This window comes from Grampus griseus, assembly GCF_964374135.1.
Source record: "Grampus griseus genome assembly, chromosome: 17".
In the NCBI taxonomy this organism is placed as follows: domain Eukaryota; kingdom Metazoa; phylum Chordata; class Mammalia; order Artiodactyla; family Delphinidae; genus Grampus; species Grampus griseus.
In genome coordinates, this window is record NC_139011.1 from 65,701,686 (window position 1) to 65,718,918 (window position 17,233).

The 17,233-nt window shown below is 40.2% G+C and overlaps 1 protein-coding gene across 10 annotated transcripts in view; it reads left to right on the plus strand.

Annotated features, from left to right (window-relative positions):
- EYA1 (EYA transcriptional coactivator and phosphatase 1) overlaps positions 1-17,233 on the plus strand; it is a 329,500-nt gene that overhangs the window by 194,034 nt on the left and 118,233 nt on the right. For 6 of the 10 annotated variants that reach the window (XM_082674945.1, XM_082674939.1, XM_082674943.1 and 3 more), the window contains 3 exons: positions 5,228-5,305; positions 16,389-16,458; positions 16,783-16,928. In XM_082674945.1, coding sequence (XP_082531071.1) covers positions 5,228-5,305; positions 16,389-16,458; positions 16,783-16,928 — 294 coding nt within the window. Of the gene's footprint in view, positions 1-5,227; positions 5,306-16,388; positions 16,459-16,782; positions 16,929-17,233 lie in introns of those variants that run through there. The other 4 variants (XM_082674946.1, XM_082674942.1, XM_082674944.1 and 1 more) reach the window with 2 other exon arrangements.

Here is a 17,233-nt window from a genome sequence, read left to right on the forward strand (position 1 = left end):
TCAGCTTGATGCTTTATGACGATCTAGAGGGGTGGGATAGGGAGGGTGGGAGGGAGGCTCAAGAGGGAGGAGATATGGGGATATATGTATACATATAGCTGATTCACTTTGTTGTACAGCAGAAACTAACACAACATTGTAAAGCAATTATACTCCAATAAAGATATAAAAATAAAAGAATAAACAAATGGTACCTAATTAAACTAAAAAGCTTTTGCACACCAAAGGAAGCCATTGACAAAATGAAGACAACCTACTGAATGGGAGAAAATATTTGCAAATGATATGACCCATAAGGGATTAATAGCCAACATATATAAACAGCTCATACAACTCAACATCAAAAAAACAAACAACCCAATTAAAAAATGGGCAGAATTTGCAGCAACATGGATGGACCTAGAGATTATCATACTAAGTGAAGTAAGTCAGAAAGAGACAAATACCATATGATATCGCTTACACATGGAATCTAAAATATGACACAAATGAACTTATTTACAAAACAAAAGCAGACTCACAGACATAGAAAACAAACTTATGGTTACCAAAGCGGAAAGGGAGTTGGAGGAGAGGGATAAATTAGGACTCTGGGATTAGCAGATATGTTTACTTAATATAATCATGATTTAGTCCTTCCTCTTGAGTTACCGCCAAGTTACCTTGATTTGATTTTGGCTGTCCTGAGGCAGTTGCCCTAATGGTTGATCTTAGACAAGTCAGTTAGCTTTAGATTATTCTAATTTACTTTTCAAAGGGTAAACTTAACTTTAATGTGAAGTTTGTAACAGATTCTGTCCCAGAAGAAACACTTTGATTTCTCATAATTACTTTAATAAAGACACTCTAATGATAGAAGTAACTATAAAAACATGGCCTCTGGACCTAGCACAGTGCTGAATGATTTTTAAGCATTTATCTTTTTTAATCTTCTCGTGAGCATGTTATCCCCACTTATAGAGCAGGAAGCTGAGGCACACAGAAGTTGAGTAATTTTTCCAGGTTCATACTGTTAATAGCAAAGCTAGATTGAACTTCAACTGATAATTCCAAAGCTGGTGCTTTTAACTCTTTATTCCTTCCCTTATTCACTCATTCATTTATTTATTATATATTTTAACTCTGTTCCCTATTGCTCCCTGGTACTATTCCCCAGGAGAAAGGCATTCAGGGTAGGTAGGTATAATACTGCTGCTACTAATGATGATGATAAATATAGTTTCAGTTCCTTATTTGTATCAGGTACTTTACGTACGTTTTTATGGATCCTTATTGCATTTCTATAATATAGATATTTTCTTTGCTTGTGATGAGAACTTTCAAGATGCACCCTTCTAGCAACTCTCAAATATGCAGGACAATATTATTGACTGTAGCCCCCATGCTGTACATTACATCCCCATGGCTTGTTTATTTTATAACTGGAAGTTTGTATTTCTTGACCCCCTTCACCCATCTCACCCACCCACAACACTCCTCTGGCGACCACCGATCTGTTCTTTGTATCTATGAGTGTCTGTTCTCTTTATGAGTTTTGCTTTGTTTGTTCGTTTGTTTTGTAGATTCCACATAAAAGTGAAAGCGTATGGCATCTTTCTCTTCTGACTTGTTTCACTTAGCATAATACCCTCAAGGTCTATCCATGTTGTCACAAATGGAAAGATTTTATTTGTTTTATGGCTGAGTAGTGTTCCATTGTGTGTGTGTGTGTGTGTGTATGTAGGTGTGTATATATATATATACACACACACCTACACACACACACATATGTGTGTGTATGTATATATCACTGTAGATATCACTTTTAAAATATTTTATATGAGATTATTAAGGTTGAAGAGATCATATAACTTTTACAAAGTCTTATAGCAGGTAGCTGGATTATTTGCCTCCAAAACCAAAGTGCAAAGAAATTGCTAGATGGAAGTTTGTGGCACTTCTGGAAGGTAGCAAGTTGCCCAGGATAACTCAGGCCTAAAGTACATGGACAGGTGAAGCTGTTGAGGGGATCAGGGAGATTAAAGGGGTAAAGGAGAATTTCTGAATATTTTTAAAGGATGAGTAGGTCCTTAAGTATCAGATGGAAGATTGGAAATTTGGAGTGGTAGGAAAAAGAGAGACTCTTGAGTGGTGGCAAAAGAGACTAAAAGTTGTTATTTTCTGATAGACTGAAGTCACGTAATGCAGGAAAAAGTATGGCAGAGATAAAAGAATTCTACCATTATTTAGAGGAGAACACGTCACTCAGATTTTTCTTTTCAGATAAATAGCTCAGATGGGATCATTGTTCTCAGACATGACAGCATTTGAAATCTCTCAAACTTACAGAAAAGAATTCAGCATGTTGTGTTTTTAAATTCAGAGCCTTAGAAAGGTGCTCTATTATATCACCTGTGGCATATTTAAAAATGTCACGGCGCTAGTGAGGATGGGTAAAGTTCTGGTGGCCAGAGAGGATTCTTTTTAACTTTCTGGTGGATGTATGCTTGGCAACCACAAAGCCAGCAGTGGTCTCCGTTTATTTGGCTTTCATTCAGAAACTCTTTTCCATCACAATAAATCACCAGTCTCTTTAGCATCAGGTAGCTGGTGATCACAGATTCAATTACAGTGCCTGATAAAATCGCGAATATCCTGGTAGTTCCTTTATATACTGCCTCTTCTCTTCAACAGTGAGCCTTTTAAAAACTTGGGTTCATCAGGAAAAGGGAGTCTTTATTCTTTAGTGTATAGATGAGTATATTTGAACAATGGCAAAAAGCAATGGGCTGGGGGCCTAAAAGAAAAAGTATCCTCTTCGTTTCCTTCCTATTCTTTTTGCCTAGTTTTAATGGCATTGCAAGTATAAGTGAATGCGCCTCTTGGGAGTGAAAGCTGTACTTGATTAAGCTAATTATGGAGAGTAGCTGGGGTAGGTCTTGGGGTACAGGAGTAGGAGTGGTTTGGCGTAGTCAAGCTTTCGTGAATTTTATAGTCCAGTCTACAGATTCATAGACCTTAGATTTGGCCAAGACTTAGAAGTCATCTGGGCTAACATCTCACACTGTAAATTTCTTCTTCACCATCTTTCCCAGGCAGACGGGTAGGCGTGGACTTTCTGCTTGAGATCTTCCAGCAAGTTCACTAGCCTGGAAGCGTGAACGCTCTAGGAAGACAAGGACTGCAGGGGTTTTGCTTTGCACCGTGTCCACCAGGTGTGGCAGTGCCTTGCTCTGTTGTCGAGTAGCTCTAATTATTGGGAAGTGCCGCTTACTGCTAGTTTTCAAGACTAGGAATAAAATATATCCAACATGAAATCCCATTTCTGCCACTTACTGTGTAACTTTGGGCAATTTCCTAACCCCTCTGATTTCAGTTTTTGCCTGTGAAACAAGAAGGCAGTACGTAACTAGTGAGTTTGTGTGTTGTGTTCCGAGGCCTACTTGTAGAATTGTTTAAAGAGATTAATCAAAATGTCTACAAAGAATCTGACACGTAGGAGGTACTTTGTAGGACCCATTCCCCTTGGGCCTAATTCTGATCTTTTTCTGGGTGTGTGGTATTTGATACTGAGTTCAGATCCCATGGTAATTTGTCCAGTATAGAGTGAAATAGAACCATTGTTTTTTATGTACAGGGCGTTATATGAGTTCTTTTTAAAGATGTAAAATAAGGATGTGGACAATTGGGTATGAAACCGTGCACCAGCAGTGGTGTCCCTGCCTTCCTAAATCTGTAACTATATAATGGTTATGAAGAGCAAAATCATTAGGTTTCCTGGAGGCGTGAAGAGAGGAGGGAAATACAGGCTTATATCAGAATTTATTAGCATCAACTAAGACTTCTAATCTGAAACAACTGGTGGAAAAGAGAAAATTTCAGTTACACTATTGTTTGGTCTACATTAAAACAATCAATTGAAGTGATTCCCTTTGGACTCACTGGTTTTATTTTTCAACTTGGTTTAGAGACAGTCTAAATAATTTTTTTTTTGAAACTGACTACCTGCTGCAACTATTTATAATGTGAATTTTCGAATTACTCATTATGCACTCGTAAAAGATTTGAAGGCCCAAGAGGGTGAATTTGTCCTTTGTCTGATGTTTATAAGAGATTGGCAGTGTTGAGAGAAGGAAAAGCTTCATTTTCTCCATCATCCTTTCCCATTCCAGAATGTGCTTACTTGGTGAGAGAAGCCACCCCAAATATTCTCTTGTTAGGGCCTTCGTTTTGGGAAACATGTTATTGATTTTTAAGTAGCCTCTAAAGTATTATTACACTCTTCTTGAAAACCTGTTCATAGGGATGTATAACTTCCACAAAGTAGGCTAGGCAAATTCCAGTGACAGAACTTCACTAGTAGTTTCTAGGGAAACAAGAACTTCACTAGTAGTTTCTAGGGAAAACAATGATGCTATTTTTTTTTTATTATTTTAAAAAAGCTAAAACTAGGGGAAATAGGGTTCTGAGGTGTTCTGCCTTATCTGTAGGGATGCAATAATCCCCTCACTATATCAGTATAGTAGATTTCCTTTGGAGAACCTATAGCATAAAGAGAAATGTTTTTAGTTTACAGACCCAAGGGACTTTACTGAAGGTTATGCTTTCCACAAACTGTCTGCTATTGTTATTTTGAAATGGAAAATTTTATTTCTGCTTCATTTATATTTAGTGTGGTTTGGGTACTAAGTGTACATCAGACCTTGATGAATTGTCATGGCTGGGTGGTAATAACAGTCCATTAAAGTGAGCACTCTGTTTTTTAGCCATGCTGGATAACTGAGAAAGTGTGTGTGTGCGTGCACCTGTCCTTGAGCATCATGAAAGCTGGTGTTATTTCCCACTTCTTCAAGTCTTTCTCTTCTATCCTTTGGACTCTATTTGGCCGAATGGCTACAAACCCAAGGAAATAATTTCACATCCACATTTTGTAAATTTTGAGACATAAGTTATTTATTTTAGTAAGCAATTTAGTAAACATTTAAGACAACAATGAATTGAACTACTTTTAAAGTGTTTCTATTAAAAGGTAACTTGCCACAATAGATTGTTTCCTTAGGAGGAAAAACTTAACATGGGAATTTCTTTTAAAAAGACTCTATTAGGAATATTAATCTGATTTATATTCAAATATGAAAAGATTGATTTTTAAATGATTTTCTTATAATTATTTTGAATGTTATATCTTCTCTACTGTGCCTTTATAAATATTAATTGGGTATATGATATATGTTGTTTATTTTTGTAGTTAAAACAGAGCCAATGAGCAGCAGTGAAATAGTTTCAACAACAGCAGACGGGTCTTTAGACAATTTCTCAGGTTCAGGTAAGGAATAAATATTAGATTTTCACAGTAATATGAAACATTATATTTCCTAGTTTACATATACAAATATATGTGTGTATATGTATGTGTGTGTGTGCATGTGTATGTGTATATATGTGGATATCATCTGTGTAATACTGTATAGTTTTTCTCAGCGTCACATATTCGCAATTCTGATGTTTTTGTTTGGTGTGATGAAGTGTTTGCTGAAAATGTTGGTATTCTGTAAAGGAGAAAAAAATCAAAAGGGGAATTGTTCTCCGTCTTCTCTAAATTATCTTTATTATGTTGATGACTCCTTCCCTCTGTCTCTCATCTGTGTGATTTTTCTTTCTTTTTTAACAAATTTATTTATTTATTTATGGCTGTGTTGGGTCGTCGTTGCCACATGCGTGCTTTCTCTGGTTGCAGGGAGCAGGGGCTACTCTTCGTTGCGGTGCGCGGGCTTCTCACTGCAGTGGCTTCTCTTGTTGCGGACCACGGGCTCCAGGCGCGCAGGCTCAGTAGTTGTGGCATGCGGTCTCAGTAGCTGTGGCTCGCGGGCTCTAGAGCGCAGGCTCAGTAGTTGTGGCGCACGTGCTTAGTTGCTCCGCGGCATGTGGGATCCTCCCAGATCAGGGCTCGAACCCGTGTCTCCTGCATTGGCAGGCAGATTCTTAACCACTGTGCCACCAAGGAAGTCCCTATGTGATTTTTCTAATCACGCACAATTTGGCTTCTGATAGCCCCTAAACAGACTTGCCATGGCATCTTCCTAACTAACTGTCATGTCAACTAGAGATCAGACTTTGTCAAGCAGCTTTAGATCCTTAATTAATTTTTTAATCTCTTTCATTTTGAGAAAGCCTGCCTTCAACAAACAAAACATACAAGTTTCACCTCCATGATGATGAAATTGCTGATAAGAAAGTGACTGTGATAATAAATTCACTGTGCGGATCTGATTGTATCTTTTCCAAATTACCCAGCTTGGACTCTTTCAATTAAAACTCATTCTTAGCAGAAGTAATTCTTCAATTTTTTAATTAACCCTTTTCAAGTGATTTGCTGTGTTTATCAGACCTCTCCATCGGAAATGCTGTACTTTTCTAAGTTTGTGATTGATTTCGTCTAGCTCTTGGGATCATTTCACATACACTCCAATTAGAAGGAGTTATAAATAGATATAAAATGAAATGCAGATGCACAACTTTTATGCTGATGATACCAGCTGGAGGCAATAAGGAGATAACAACAGGTGTTACACCCATAGTTCTTTCATAAAGCATTTACTAGAATTTGACTTATGTCGGGCAGTGTGCTTGGTGCTGTTATGGATTCAAAGGTGTACAAGAACGGTCCTGCCTTGCGACTTAATAGGGCGAAGTAATCACCAGGCCATCATAGCACAGCTGGATAATGCCGAGGGAGGCCCAGGGACCCCTAAGAATACCCAGGAAGGACCCAACAGAGACCGAGTTGGGGTGGGGTGGTCAGGGAGGGTTTCCTGGAGAGGATGCCTGCACTCAGCCTTAAAGAATGTGTAGGAATAAAGCACATGTAGAATTGAGGATGGGGAAGCTGGACGGGTGGAGTGTTCCGTGGGAGGAGACCAAGGCACGGAGGTGTGGAACTGGGAGGCACCACTGATGGTTCAGCATTCTTGGTGTGTCTGGTGTGAGCAGTGCGGGGTGTGCTGCACGGAGAGGAAGGGACCAGCGTCTAAACAGGCAGGTGTGTTCCACGTGGCATGTGTGTTTTATCCTGAGTGCCACGGAAGGCATCAGGTTGCGTGATCACTTTCCCTTATGGAAGGACTCAGGCAGGATGGAGGGGAGGCTGGGGAACTGAAGGGGAGAGAACAGTTAGGGGTTTTTGCAATCATTTTCACAGGAAATGCTGAAGACCTGAGATAGGGTGCTGGCAATGGCTGTGAAAAGGTGATGGATTAAGATGTATTTATGAAATAGAATTTATGGTCATAGTGCCCAATGAGCATGGTGGGGATGAGTGAAGCAGAGAGAAAAGGGAGGAGTGAGGGAATCTGAGAGGTATGACTGAGGAAGAAAGGTGGTAGCTTCTGTTTCGGGCTTGTTAGTGGTGATTTAACATGCACCTGAAGATGTTGGAGCTCAGGAAAGATCTGGAATGGAAATTCTGAAAGTGTACAGAGAGTTGACGCTAGCAGGGTATAACAAGGTTGAAGACAGAACCCAGGGAAAACCAATACATAAGAGATGGGTAGAGGATAAGATGAAAGCACAGGTGATTGGGGAAGAAGAAAAAGAGTATTGAAATGGAAGTAAAGGCAGGAAAGAAACTTCAAGGAAGCACTTCTATATGATAGATTCAGATACAGGTTTTAAAAATGGTTTTTTAAAAAAACTTAATGACATGAGAAAATGTTTACTTATATTAAGTGTAAAGCAGATTATAAAAGAGTAATATGTTCCGTATAATCACGGTTTTGTTTAAAAAGACATTTATTTGTATGTATTTGTGTCTGTGTGTATAAAAATTAATGGTTGGCTCTCTCTGAATGGTGGAATATAATTTGAATTTTATTCCTTCTGCCTTCTTCATTTTTTTTTGCAGAGCATATGTATAACATTCATACTTTTAAAAAGTAATCATTTTAAAGTACAAGTTAAAAATCACATACTAAACTGCAAAGAGATAATTTTTTGAAAGTATCTGAATAATAGTATTGCATCATGGTTTCTCCTGATTTTTATCACAGTACTGTGGGGAAGAAATTCCTCGTTTTTAAGAAATACATATAGAAGTATTTATGAGTAAAGGGGCATCATATTTGCAACTCCAAAAAAATGTGAGTTATACATGTGCAGAATACACACATATAGAGAGAGAAAGAGAATAAAGGATAAAGTTAATCTCATAAAACATTACCATTTGTGGAATTTGGGTGAAAGAGATCTGGGAAGTTTTTCTACTATTCTTGCAACTTTTCTCCAGTTGTCAAATTATTTCAAAATAAGAAAATAAAAAATGAGGAGCATGAATGAATTTAACCTATGGCAGTTTCAGTGGACAAGCGGGCTTCATCTCCCCCTGTGCCCGCTGGCCTACATGCCCTACTTCTGTGTCTCCAGCATAGTTCCTAGCAGATAGTATGTGCTCATAAAGTTTATTGAGTGGATGAATGACTTAATGAATACGATGAGGAAGTGGAGACAGGAAAGAGAAAAATGTCTCTCACGTCGATAAGTGGTAAAGGGAGAAGAAGAGAAAGTAGTCTGTTAGAAAGAGGGCTGGAGGGTTGGGGATGGCATTTAGGTCAGGGTGTTTTGGGCTGCCAGCACGAACTTTATAGAGGCAGGGGTGAAAGGTAGAGGTGACCCTGATGGGGCAGCAATGGCTTAAATTCAGAACAGAAGTGGGTCAGCCTAGAAAAGGAATAACTTTTCCACAGAAATATCAGGGAAGATTGATGGAAAGTAACACAGATGAGTTTGAAGTGGAGGAGGAGGAGACAAGACTTTGAGGGAATTCCTGCCTGATTCCTCTGTTCGAACCTTCCAGTGGCTCCCATTCATCTCTGAATAAAAGCCGATTCATTACAATTAGCCTGCAAGCCCCATCAGACCTTATTGCCTGCTTCCCTTGCCTCCTGCTGGTCCTCTAATAAGGGCCTCTGCAGGGGCAGTGCCTCTGCCTGGAACACGTCTCTGTGCACCTGCCTGACTGCTTCACCACCTTCAAATCCCACCATTGAGGCTCACCCTGACCACCTTACTCAGTGTTACAAAACTCTTACTATAGACTTCCAGAATCCCCCACCCACCCAATAACACTTCGAACCTTTTACAAACTACATCATCCACTTGTGTATTAGGTTTATTGCTGGTCTCTCACCCCCACCAGAATGTAAGCTTGAGATGGCAGGGATTTGGTCTTCTTTTGTTCATTTGTATCCCTGACACCTGAAAACGTATCCAGCTTGTGTTAGGCACTCAGATATTTACTAGATAAATTATTGAATACATGAATGAATGATGGCTTCTACTTTTCTCTCTGAAGTGACTCAATATGAGAAGAAAATTGAGGATGCCAGTAAAAGACGAGTTTCAAATAACTTCATGTATCTAGGCTAGATAGAAAAAAGTGAAGGAAGGGGATAATAAATTGAGAGAGGATAAGGATGTCAGGGGGCCTGCCTCTCTTGATGGGTTGGAGAATAGATGAGATGGGAATAAAGGAATGAAAATTCTGGAAGAAGAGGATGTTCCTTCCTTAATCTCAGAACTCAGTGAGGCCTCCACCTGATGCTTCTGGAGTTGGTTCTCTGTACTTCCCTTCCTCAGCCTTTATCACTCCTTTAAAAATTACTGGATCATCTTTCCTTCTGCTAAACTGTGCATCATCTTTGCATCATCTTTCCTCCTGCTAAACTGTAGCCCTATGAGAACAGATACTGTTTGTCTTGTTCACACTTACAATCCCAGTGGCCATCATAGAATGGAGCTCATACGCAGTGGTCAGTACATGTTTGTAAATAAACAAATGAAATCAGTCAGTGCTGTTGTGGTTTAAGACTGGAATGGAGAAAGAGGTCCAGGATGTGGTCTTGAGCTTGATGGTTGACGTAGAAGGCCAGAGTTGAGGCCAAGACAGAAATGAGAAAAGCGCTGGATGCATGACCCAAGATGATGTTGGGATGTGTCAGGGGACACAGTCAAATACTAAAGTTTTTGATAAATGCAGGGAAGTGCTTAGGAGGTGGGTCATTCATGGAAGTGTTAAAGAGTTGTCAGGAACCTCAGAGAAGGGAGGGTTTCGTGGGAGAGCAGAAAAACAATGATTTGGAAGAAACAACAAGGAGGATGTGTTTGTAGGTCTGGAATCTGAGAGAATGAGCAGCCTCTACTGGGAAAAGATACGCAGGAGAAGTAAGGGCCTTGGAGGAGGGCTTAGCGGAGGGTGGAGGAATAGTTTGGTGAAGAGACTGAAGCTGTAGAGAATCTCATTTGCCATAGATTGATGGTCTGTGTTGGACGCAGAGGAAAGGATCAGGTGACCTGGGGAACTGGGTCAAGGCATAGGAAGCACAGAGCACCATGGGGATGGACCTTCATTTACTGTTGTCTTTTACTTTTTCTCTTCCCTTCTCTCCTCCTCTTCTCCTCCTCTTTCTTTTTCTCCTCTTTCTCCTTCCCCCTCCTCTTCCATCCCCTTCACCCACATCTCCTTCTCTCCCCCCACCTTTCATAAGTAAAGATGTGAAAACCATGGCATGCTGGAGTGGCTGTGAATAGGACTTAGGGTTTATAAGAGGAAGAGGAGGCTGGAGAAAGCAATCTCCAAGAATTAACTCCAAGATGGTCTTTACCTCTGTGGTCACTATGCCTACCTTCCTTCTCTATGATAACTTAAAAATTCACATCCCTAATATTCTGGGTATCTTAAGGAAATAGCAAGGATAAAGAAGATATGGAGTCATCCTGACACTGGTAATAGCTGTTTCCACCTTTGTCCTTCAAGGAACCCTAGCATCTTAAAGCATTAAGGAGGCAGTGAGGCTCACTCTTCTCCAGTGAAATCTCCAGGTATCCTGGTGTGGGGAAACTGGAGGAGAGAGGTTGATTTTCCAAGGCATGTGGCTGAATTGAAAAATGCAAGGTTGTTTATTGTGTTTTTAAAACACAGTGACGTTCTGCTCATTTACTATTGACCAATGAAAAGCAATATTTTAATGATTAAAATGTTAAGAACAATTGGAGTTGAAAATAATGTGCTTTGAGGGATTACAAAATGTCTTTGCCTGCTGCTGCTTCCACTTCCACAAAGCCCAAATTTGTTATTCATTTGTTAAATAAAATGTCAGTTGATATGCATTCATTCAACATTGATGTTTGGGGGTATTTGAAAATCGGAAATTTCTAGAGGAGAAAAGAATCACATCTGACAAATATGATTTCTTGTTTTCGTAATTGTTCATGAAAAGATCTACCTTTTGGGATCTGATTCATTCATTCAACAATTCTGTATTGAGCACCTACTGTGGGCCAGGCAATGTTCTAGACAGTGGGACTATAGAGGTGAAAAAGTAGACAGGTCCCTGCTCTCATGGAGCTTTCATTCTTGTGGGAGAGACAAATGATAAATAGGTAAGTGGTAATATAAGTAAATAGGCAGTGAAAAGTGCTCTGAAGAAAACGAAAGCAGATCAAAGACTATGGTAAAGAGTGGGTAGGGGTGTCTTTTAGAAGGAAGGCTTCTCTCAGGAAAGGGCATCTGAGCAGAGGTCTTAGTGAAGTGAGGGAATAAGTTTGGGTTAATCAAAATGAAACAGGATAACAGGGTTTGGCGTTGAGGGCAAGGAGGGGTTTGACATGATGATCTAATTTATGTTTTTAAGAGATCACTGTTTGTCATGTGGAAAATTCTCTTTGGGAGAAGGGTGGGAAGAAGGTAAGGAGAAGCAGGGAGACCAGCATTTCCTGGTGCAGAAGAAGAGGACTGTGTTAGCCCACGTGTTTCCTGGAGGAACCACTGAAGCAGGATGCAGTGTGCCGGTATCCTGTCTGGGAGGGGAGGGAAGGTGAGGTCAGGGGGCAGTGCCCTGGCTGCCCTCTCTGATGGCCACGGCCAACGTTGGTGACTGGAACAGAGTGGCAGACAAGAGAGAGTGAGAAGTTGTCATTTTTAGCCTATATTTGGAAGGGAGAGCTGACTGGACTTAGGATAAAAGGGTATGAGGAAAGGAGAAGAATCAAAACTTAACTTTTAGGCTTTTGACCTGTGTGTCCAGCTGAATGATGTTGACATGGACGAGATGGGAGCCCAGGGGAGCCGTGAACTGAGGACTTGCTAATTTTTAGATTTCTATCGACTTTCTCAGTGGCTTCTCTAGCTTGTGAATATTAGTTCACCATGGGTCCTTCTCTCCCTTCCTGCAGTAAGATTTGGGGAGCTTCTTTAACTTACATGTGAGAGGTAGGAGAAAGAATGCAATGATAGGAAACAAGAGTGCTAAAACAAAGAAGGACCTGTTGTCCCTACATCCCCAGGGCTCTGCCATGTGGCCTTTGGAGTTTACTAATGGTAAGAGAACCAATTTATTTACCTTGATAAATGGCCTGGGAGCATTCTTTTTGCCTTAGGTTATTCTGGTCTCATGAAATTAAAAATAATCTGAATTCTTAGATTATTATTAAAAAGTTTAAAGTGTTTTAGGCAATTAAGGAAAAACGTACTTGAGGTAGAAGGTGGAAGATTCTTGACTTTAGGCTACACAGAGATCACAGGGGTTTGAATTTAGAGAAAGCCCTAAGGGTATGGCTGTTTACATGGCATTACATAGACAGTAATTTTAGGTGCACACAGGTAAGTAGCAGCAAATACTCGGGCAGCATCTGGGTTCTTATTCACATCTATTTCATAAGGAAAACTATCGACCCATTTATATTGCCAAAGATCAGGTTTATTGTTGTGTGTTTATAAATAACTTAAAATAATTTAACCATCTTTCAAGTTATTATGGTTTAAAAATATCTACTTTGCTTATGACCTAAACCTCACAGTCTCATTAAACAAATGTTATTTATTGATCACCTACCACATGCCAGGCCCTACCAGGTGCCAAGGAAACAAAGGAGAGTAGGAGGTCCTTGGCCCTGGAAGCTCACGGGTAGCCGAGGAAACTAACATCTATACACTACATAAACTAACCATCATGTAGTGTGGCGAGTGCAACTTTGCGTGTGTTTACAACATTCCAAAAAGTACAGAGAAAGAAGATACTATCCTAAAGAGAAGATAATGTTTTAGTCCCAGTGGAAGAGTGTTTGACAGGCAGAGGAAAGAAGAGCATTAACATGGCAGTAGGCTCTGACATGAAGACCAACCAAGACAGACAGGAAAATGCATGGCATGCACGGGCAGTCCTCAAGTCCAGGGATGCTGTGTAACTCTAAACCCACAGGAGGGTGGATGCTTGAATATCTTTATATAATCTTCCAAGGAATTTGGAATTTTTTTCTAGGGATAGTATAAGTGCAGGTGAGAGGTTGTAAACTGGGGAATGGACGTGAAGAAGTTTCCGGGTAAGGAAGATCAGTGTGGTGGCAGAAGTGAGAGTCAAAGGGCAGTGGGTGGAATGCAGGGTGAGTAGCTAGATGGCCATTTCTCTAGTCCAGGTGAGACATAATGAGGACCCGCCCCCAGACAGGAGGGTAGGGCTGGAGAATGCAGCACAGCTCAATGGGTGTTTCTGAATTGGAGATGGGTGACTTGAGAGTCACAGAGGGAGAAAAAAATGAGATGATTCTGAGGTTTCTAGTTTCTGTGAAGGGGGGTCAGGGGATAGTATGTTTTGGTGGAAAGAGTGAGCAGATGTGGGTTCAGATACCAGCTTTCCTATTTATTTGCTTGGACATGTTACTTAATTTCTAGCCCCATATATAAAATGGGGATAAAGAATCCTGTTTTTAAGCATTTTGCTGGATAGATGGTGATGCTGTCCATCGAGTAGAATTAAAAATACAGAAAAAGGGCAAATGTGGGGGCAAAGATAGTGGGAATTTGGGAATCTGAGATGTTAAACATTTCTTACACAAACACAGTATTATTTGCTTTATGTCATTACTTCATTTACTCCTCACAACCATCCTATGAGGTGTAGGTAGTATTACTGCCATCATTTTACATGAGAACATGTCAGGGCTTAGAGGGATCAAATAACTTGACCAAGACCACGTAGAAGAGTTGGATCTTGAATCTGAGCTGAAATTAAATTCTAATTCCAGAAACTGTGTTTGTATGACCACACTCTGCAACCTCCCAAATCTTTCTTCATGTGTACACACATATACTATGCATATAATCTAAATCAGAGCTTCATGGAACCCACCTTATGCTGTACAATCACCCTGATATCTTCTATTCTTTTATTCTATTTGTTTATAAAAAATTGCTGAGCAGAACCTATGAAGTTGAGTTTACAATCTTTTCATGGGTTGTGACCCATAATTTGAAAAACACAGGGACAGAGCAAGAAAAGAATAAAAGGGATTTCTGCGGCTTCCATCCTCAGATGGCTTTGGGGTTTTTTGTGTGGTAGTACATATTTGTGTTGTGGTTTCATTTTTTAAAAACTTCTTTCTATCTATGATGATCCAGGGAAGATATTACCCCTCCAGCAGCTCTGCTGGATAAATCTTCTCTGCCCTTGGTCTCTTTCCAGGCCTAGAAGAGGGGATTAGAAAGGTTGTAATTGCAGGTGGCCTGGGCAAGTGGCAGCGCTTGTGGTCCAGGCATTCTCTCCCTTTTATAAATTGTATTTAATCCTCGCGTAGCTATTTGTATGTTGGCCTCCCCACGTGTGACGACAGGACTTGTCTTTGCATGTTTGCATCTGCAGCATGGAGTGCAATGCCTGGAACAGAGTAGTGACCCAACATGTGCCAAGAGATGGGGGACACCAGCCAAGCTGGCCTGCCTTCTCTCATTAATATGGCCTCCGTCTCTGCCAGACCAACAGCCAGAGGGTTGAAGTCTGGCAGGTCTCATGAGTACTGCTGACCTTCATCTATTCTCTTGTCACTGGGTTAGGCCTATTTGCTTTACCGGGAAAGGATTAGTCATAGGTTTTGAGATTCTAACCCAAAACCACCATTGTTTTCCCAAACACAAGCTAGAAAATTACATTTGAGAAACATAACTGTACTGATGTGATATCATGAAAATGTATAAAACCCGGAGTTCATGGAAGCTTATGAAAGGTTTTAATGTAGAATATAATGAATAAATAATAGAGCCTCTGCAGACAGTGATTATTCGTAGAAGAAAATAAACATATTACATCTTATAATAATTGTACCCAAAGCATATGCATCTTAGCCAGGAAAAGCATAGGATGAGTTTGAAGGGAAAAGGGGAAATACATATATATATGTATATATATATATGTGTGTGTGTGTATGTATATATTTATGTAAATGTGTATATATGTAAATGTGTGTAGATATTTATGTACATAAATAGATGGCCCATATTAGCAATGAAAGAAGCTGAGAATTACCATTTTAAGGCCTCATGTTGGAAAAAAACACGTTTTTTTTTTTGCTTCTTTAGTTCAGAATGATTGTAGAAGAATATTTGATAGAAGAGTTTCGTGCATTTCTGAGACTTTTTTTTTTTTTTTTTTTTTTTTTTTTTTTTTTTTGCGGTACACGGGCCTCTCACTGCTGTGGCCTCTCCCGCCGCGGAGCACAGGCTCCGGACGCGCAGTCTCAGCGGCCATGGCTCACGGGCCCAGCCGCTCCGCGGCATGTGGGATCTTCCCGGACCGGGGCACGAACCCGTGTCCCCTGCATCGGCAGGCGGACTCTCAACCACTGCGCCACCAGGGAAGCCCCTCTGAGACTTATTGAATCAAGTATATGTGATTAAAAAGAAATGAGATTCTGCTTGAATGCTTAAATAATCTCTTTAAAAAAAAACTTTGTGACTTGAATGCTGAAGTGGAGCATATATAACTGAAAGGCAAAGGAACATCCATCTCCATGCAAGAAAAAACGGGCTTAGTTTGCAACTTGAGAAATTTTAGATGGTTGTAGGAATGCATTCTTATTTTTAAAAAATTGCTGAATCAATGCAGGCAAATGAGGATCTGTCCTATTTCTACTTCCCCGAGCGGAGATTAGACTGCATTTCTCAGTAACACAGTCTCAGGGGCGTGTGTCCCCTTGAACACAAACAATAGACCAGAGGACCTTCCGGTCCCGCCTAGCCCTGTAATTCAAGTTCATCCCTCCCCTTTCAGCGCGGTGGTTCCAACCAGTGGCCGGGACTCCCTGTGCTCTTAAAGTATTGCCACTGTAAAAGCCACTGACAGGTATTTAAGAATATTATGACTATGTTTTCTAAGAGTTGATTTAAAATTCGAATCACTTGATCAGTTCCTATAGGTTCCTTAATATAGTTTAACTTTCTGTTAGGTTGACTTATGAAATTGCCATTTCTGCGGGTCCAAAAGGTCTACGGTTTCATGTGGCCACAACCTATGGTTGAAACTATATCAGTGCTTTATACATATTTTGTATTTTGCTTGGATTATTGTGCATTATTTTTCTTTTTCCAGCCATTGGGAGCAGTAGCTTCAGCCCAAGACCGTCTCACCAATTCTCCCCACCACAGATTTATCCTTCCAAGTAAGATATATTTTCTCTTAATCAATAAATAACTTTTCTGAGTAGTCTTTTACCTTATTTCAAGTCGTGTCTGGTGCCCACGTGTTACATCTTAATTTAAACTAAAGCGTGTTTCGTAGAGACCTGAATGTATTTACGCAAATTTATTTGGGGCATCACCTAGGAGGGACGCTGTAGTATTTTGGTTCTTTGTGTATTACACTTGAAAGTTATACATTAAGAAACAGTCTTAACTGGAATTTGTGATTTGGTTGTTAATCAGTTACCTTGCATGTTTCCATCTAATGCATGGGCTTTCTATTTTCTGTCATTTCTGACAAATAGCAGACCATACCCACATATTCTCCCTACCCCTTCCTCACAAACTATGGCTGCATATGGGCAAACACAGTTTACCACAGGAATGCAACAAGCTACAGCCTATGCCACGTACCCACAGCCGGGACAGCCCTATGGAATTTCCTCCTATGGTGAGTAATCCCTCGGCTTTAGCACTGATGTTGCCTAGTGGGCACACCTGTACGTGTGAAAGTTTCACAGGAGTGGTACTTAAAGACGGTCCTCTTGGGCCACTTGAGAAAGGGTGGTCACCTTTTGTGTCTAAATTCTTAAAATGATCGTTTCTAATGAGCATTGGAAGAGCTGGTAGTTACTTATCTTGAGGTCAGAGGTGGCAAATACCATGGTTCATATGCCCTCTTGCTCTCGTTTTGTTTTGTTTTGTTTTGTTTCCATTTATATCTCAATTCTTAATTTGCCACTTGAGCGCTTGGCT